The sequence below is a fragment of the Cinclus cinclus genome, chromosome 1 (assembly GCF_963662255.1).
Source record: "Cinclus cinclus chromosome 1, bCinCin1.1, whole genome shotgun sequence".
Classification (NCBI taxonomy): domain Eukaryota; kingdom Metazoa; phylum Chordata; class Aves; order Passeriformes; family Cinclidae; genus Cinclus; species Cinclus cinclus.
Window position 1 is genome coordinate 69255746 of NC_085046.1, and position 5809 is coordinate 69261554.

Consider the following 5809-nt stretch of genomic DNA (forward strand, 5'->3'; position numbering starts at 1 on the left):
TCAAGATAGAAAGTAGGGCTGTTTGTTTCTCCTCTCAGTCTTTTAAACCTGTCTTTTTTCATCTTCCTCTCCAATACTCCTTGAGAGCCAGACCACAGTGGAATAGTCCTAACCAGAGTGACTCTGCATTATGTATTTATTCTAAAATAAGGTCCGATTTAGAAAGACTGCTTTTGGAAAATACGGAGCAATCCAGCTTTTACTCCAAGACACAAAATTTGATGCATACATATGAGAGATAAAACATAAGCACCACACTGGATTTCTGCTGATGTTTTTGTTATTGTTTTGCAGACGCCAGCACTAACGCCATATGAAGTGAAATGGCATTTTGCAATTGACTCTGAACAGTGAGCAGAACAGAGAGTTTTCAGAGAAGCTGCTGCCAGCTAGCTCTCTTCATTGAGTTGTTTTATTCAGCATAACGATGGAGGAAATAAAAACTCTGAAGGAGGGAAAGACCTTGACAACTTAAACCTAAAAACAAACCCAAAAAGTATGAGTAATTTTTGTTAGAAAGAAAAGCGTCTAGATAAAACTGCAGAATACATTGTCCCGAGTTTTGTGGGAAATTTACAGATTCACAGTGATTTTAAATATGTTAAAGTTACCACTAAAAAAAAAATCTACACAATAAAATATTTCACTAGAGAGTGGCGGTTGTAAGAAAGAGGTTACAAACACACCAACCAGAAGAGCTCAAGAAATGCTACTACAGAAACAGCAGCACATATAAAACTAAGGTTAAGGCTTGGACTAACTCTCTCATAGTAGAACTCCAAAGCATTACCTACCTGTTCTCACTCTACCTCTGTACCGGGTGTGCTTATGACAGAAGGAAAGAGAGACCAGGTCTGAAACTATTTCGTCAGGCTACATAAATCATTAGGAATTCACAACTGCAAAGCCATGTATTATTTTCCAACAGGTTGTTGAGCTGTCATATTACAACTTGTTGCTTTATACGGAGCTATTAAAATAAATCACTGCACGTAACAGGTTCAGCTCTGCCACCTATAAGTCATTCTGCATTTTACACCTGGGAGGCGGGCCGGCTCTGCTTAGTCGCGCCGAACTGCGGCTTCGTTCGAAATACCCGGGAAGGGGAGGGACCTGGCAGGAGAAAATACAAACAAGTTTCGTAAAATAACTTTCCAACAAGACCTCGCTGTCATCTTGGCTAATTACGGCTCTGATATGGCTTATTAGGGCATACCCACCTTTGCTACCTTGCTTCTCCACCCACCACCCTTTCAGATCTTTGCCCTGGCTCCGCCTCTCGCCGGCGTTATAATGGGCTGGTCTGAAAGTGGTGGAGAGACACACAACCACAGGGGAAGGGAGAGATAATGACAATAACACTAATAACCCTAATAACCCGTCTGCTGCCCGCCTCGCAGCGAGGAGCCAGCCCGGCGTCCCGGCACTGACAGGGGCCGAAGCCGGAGAGCGGAGTAACCCCGACGGCCCTCGAGAGCTTCTCCCCGCGCCCGGGGAGCGCCGAACGGTAACAGCGGCAGCGCCCCCGAGCAGCTCCGAGCCCGGGCCGACACGGACAAGTGCCGGCTCCGGCAGCCGCCTTCTCCTCGCACCGGCTCCACGGGGGCCGCCTCGCCCCTCTCCTTCGGCCCCATGGAGCAGCGAGAGTAAAGAGCGAGAAGAACAAAAAGGGGGGCGAAAGGAGAGCGAGCAGCCCAGTGGGGGAGGAGGTGGAAGAGCGGAGGAGTCGCCCGGTCCCGTCCTCGGTGCCCACCGGCGGTGTAAGGGCCGGCCCCTGCTTGCGACCGCGGGCCGGCGGGCTGAGGCGGGCGCGGAGCCCCGCTGCCCTGCCCTGCCCTGCCCTGACGGTCTCGCCTGCCGCCGCGGAGCTGTCCAAGCCGGCTAGGGGACAGAAAGCCCCTGGGTCGCCTCGCTGCCTCCCGCCTCCCTTGAGGCTGCGCCGAGGGGCGGGGGTCGCGCCCGCCCAGCGGAGCCGCGGGGGGGCCGGCGGCGCCGCCGCCATGAAGCTGGAGGTGTTCTCGCAGCACTATGAGGACAAGCTGAGCACCGGCAGCGACCAGGAAGGCAGCGGCTCGCTCTCCCCGGCTCCGGCGGAGAGCGAGCTGGGCTCGGACGGCGACTGCGCGGCCAACAGCCCGGGCGGCGGGGCCGGACGGCAGGGGCATCCCCCGCCGCCGCCCCCCACGCCGCAGCCCCCGCCACCGCCGCCGGCCGAGAGCGCCAAGGGGAAGCCCTACACGCGGCGGCCGAAACCGCCCTACTCCTACATCGCGCTGATCGCTATGGCCATCCGCGACTCGGCCGGCGGCCGCCTGACCCTGGCCGAGATCAACGACTACCTGATGAGCCGCTTCCCCTTCTTCCGCGGCGCCTACACCGGCTGGCGCAACTCGGTGCGCCACAACCTGTCCCTCAACGACTGCTTCGTCAAGGTGCTGCGCGACCCGGCGCGGCCCTGGGGCAAGGACAACTACTGGATGCTGAACCCCAGCAGCGAGTACACCTTCGCCGACGGCGTCTTCCGCCGCCGCCGCAAGCGCCTCAGCCGCGCCGCCCCGCCGCCGCAGCCCGCCCGCCCCGCCGCCGGCGCTCCGCCGCAAGTGCCGCAGGAGGCGGCCGGAGCGGGCGCCGCGTCCCCCGGCGCTTCCCCGCGGTGCTGCTGCGCCTCCTCTCCCTGTCGCTGCGCGCCGGGCGCCAAGGAGGCCGCGCCGGGGGGCGGCGGGGCGAGGCCGGCGGGCGGCGGCGGCGGCGCCGCCAAGTTCTCCAGCTCCTTCGCCATCGAGAGCCTCCTGCAGCGGCCGGCAGGACCCCGCGCCGCCCCGCAGCCGCCACCGACACCGCACGCCCGCCTGGTGTGGCCGGCGCCGCCCGCGGCCCCGCACCTGCTCCCCGGCCCCTATCCGCTGCTCCCTTACCCACCTGCCGCGCAGCCCCCGCCCGCCGCCGCCGCCCTCTACGGCGGGGGCCTCCTGCAGCTCTGCGCCTACGGGATGGGAGAGCCGTCGCCGCCGCCGCTGCTGCTGGGGGGCGGGCGGCCCGCGCTGGCCTCGGGGGAGCCGTCGCCGCTGGCGGAGCGGCCGCGGGCGCCGCTGTTCCACGCCGGCCTCCCCAAGGGCGGGCGGGGTCCGCCGCCCGGCTCTCCGCTCTACGGGCCCCTCCGGCTCGCCGGGCCGCTGCCGCCGGCGGCGGCGGGGGGCTCGGCCTCGTTCCAGCCGTACGCCGTGGAGACCCCCCTGGCTTAATGGAGCCCCCCTCCTTCCCCTGCGAGGGACCTGCCCGGGGAGGCGTGGAGGGGGAAAGGAGGAGGCTCTGGATCCCGCACTTTAACTCCAGAGGCGACCACAGCCTCCAAGCGAAAGCCCCGGTGACTGTGCCTTAGTGAAATGACAGTGGGTTTAACTTAAGCCAAAAAAAAAAAAGGAAAAAAAAATATCAAACAATTGTCGGTTTGGACATAGCCATGAGCCTCAAGTGCTTCTTACTGTTCGTTGGGACTACTTGACTTAAGTCAGTCCCTCTCCACGTCTTTTCTATGTCCCTCTCTTGTCCCCACATCTCCTGCTACCGAAGCCTGGGGCAGCAGAGCGGGGGTGCCCCGCCGAGGGGCGCGGTGGCGGCCGCTGGGGGATGCGCTGTGCGCTTGGGAGGGCGGGGAGGAGGGAGGGGGCCGGGAACAGCAGGGACAGAGGAGGGGAGGGGGCCGGGGTCTGCTGTGGAGCCGTAGGTCTGTACTGCAAAGCAATGCATCACTGTGCCAAAAGAAACCTTTTCTCTTGTCCGGCAAGCTAGCATTTCGTGGGAAGGGAGGATATTAAATTATTTATAAAAGTAATGTTTTTAACACAAAGAGAGTGAAGCTTTTTAAATTAATTATTGGAGGGGGTGGGAGAGGGAATAAGGCTCAAGGAAATGTCAGGCGTTGTCTCCTGTACTGGCTGGAGTTCTACATTTATGGCCAAGACCACTGCTACTGGAAAGAGAAGAGTAATTTTTTCGTATTTTATTTTTGTGTTTGTATGTAATATTTGTGCGTGTGCATTTTTTTGACGCTCGGCCACCATGTTTTTCCGGTTTTGTTTTGTTTTATTTTTCCTTTCTCCTTTCCCCCTAATAAAAGCTGCCCCCTAAATAAAGGCGGTAAAAAGGAGAAGAGCATGATGTGTGTTCTGGCGTGAGGGAGGGAAGCCTGTCGTGGGATAACCTTGACCGAGAAGCTTGGCTAGGGCTGCCCGCCCTTTCATCCCCATCCCTACCGGTGGGTAGAGGTGCCACCTATGGGCCCGCCTTACTTCAGTCACGGGAGACGAGAGGTTCTGCTCTTGGACTGCCGCCAGGTATGAAAGTCCTTTGCAATTCCTCGAGCCAAATTAGAATTTCCCGCCGCCGTTTAGCCCTGCAGGAATGCTGGCGATTCGATTTGCAGACGGAGAGATTTGCGAGCAAACTGCCTGACTTAGGGACAGCCTGTGAAAATCCTGTACATCTACTTTTGTTTTTTGGGGTTTTTTTGTGTTTTTTTTTTTTTTTTTTCATTTTTGTTATTTTTCTCACGAAGGACAGCAGGAGACGTGTCGACGTGTAATCCTGTTGTCATCTCTCGGTCCAAGGAAAACTCGCTTCCTGAAGGTCGTTGGCAGTACCGGGCTCCGACTGCTTGTGGTGGTGACACCCCCTCTGGCACCTACAGCGGGGGAAACCTCAGCAGGGTGAAGGCTGGGGAGTATCTGCTGCTAATAAAAAGTTTGCACGCGTTGCCTTCTCCCGACGGGCTTTATGTTAAGGCTGATTTGTATTGCCAGAAGTGATCAGCAAAGCCTCAGACTAAGTCGGAAAAAGGAAAGTTTGGGGCGCTGGTTGCCTGTGCTTCCCAATTACAAATCAGTGTTGTCCCCGAGCTCGAACAGTTTATACAAATGCTGAAATGATCATTCAGGTTTCGTTTGTTCAGTTGTTTGTTTTCATTAACACAGTAAAAAGTATGAAAATCGGCGCGTTTTTTTCCCCTTCAAGTCCTCTGTAAGCATACCTTACCTAAAAACAACTATGACAAGGAGAATTTCGGCCGAGAATTTCGGGAGAGAATTTCTTTCTAATTACTTGTATTTCGAACCTTGGAGTTTCTCTCCCACCTCTTTTTCTCTCAGTGCCGAGGTTCCGCCGCTGATTAGGTTCTACCCTACTCGCAAAAATTATTCCGAGTAGCAAAGGTGTATTGTGAAAGGAAAGCTTCAAACAGAATAATCTGGGGCTAAAAACACCGACTTGTTTCAATACAGCTCAAACAGATTTCACGGTGTGTTTAGCTCAGACCATAACATCCATCAGAACACTGCGAGAGATTAGTGACTAATGTATGAAGTAATCCAACCCTTGAAGGAATTGTTTTTTGTGTACACACGCACATGCACACATACACACACAATTTCGACATTATTCTGCCTTCAAGGCTCTGTGCAAATATTAATCTACCCTTCCATAATCTGCTTTTTTTCTCTGGTTTGTATTTTGCCATCTCTTTTTTGTAGGACATGACCTGTCACCCTGCAACTCCTCATATCTTTGTCCGTCTGTAAAGGTCATATTTCAGGGTATGTTAAAAATATCTTGGACGGAGAGTGGAATTTGTTGTTATAGCCCCAAGTGTGTATTTTAATCGGATGTATTTAATATGGATGAATTGTGTGTAAACATATGCTTAACAAGATGTCATTGAGCTTTCTACTTTCAGAAAATAAGTACACTAAGAAAGAAATAAAAAAAAAGGGGGGAGGGGGGGGGGAAAGCCCGCAGTTTGAGATATCCATTGTTA

General features: G+C 55.0%; 1 protein-coding gene across 1 annotated transcript; it reads left to right on the plus strand.

The window, feature by feature from the left end:
* Positions 1–2000: 2000 nt before the first annotated feature.
* Positions 2001–4998, plus strand: FOXQ1 (forkhead box Q1). The gene has a single exon (XM_062499352.1). It carries the CDS (start codon positions 2001–2003, stop codon positions 3240–3242), a length of 1242 nt encoding a protein of 413 aa, XP_062355336.1. The 3' UTR covers positions 3243–4998.
* Positions 4999–5809: the final 811 nt, after the last annotated feature.

Coding starts and splice junctions, on each gene's coding strand:
- FOXQ1 (XM_062499352.1), top strand. CDS start 2,001: ATGAAGCTGGAGGTGTTCTCGCAGCACTATGAGGACAAGCTGAGCACC.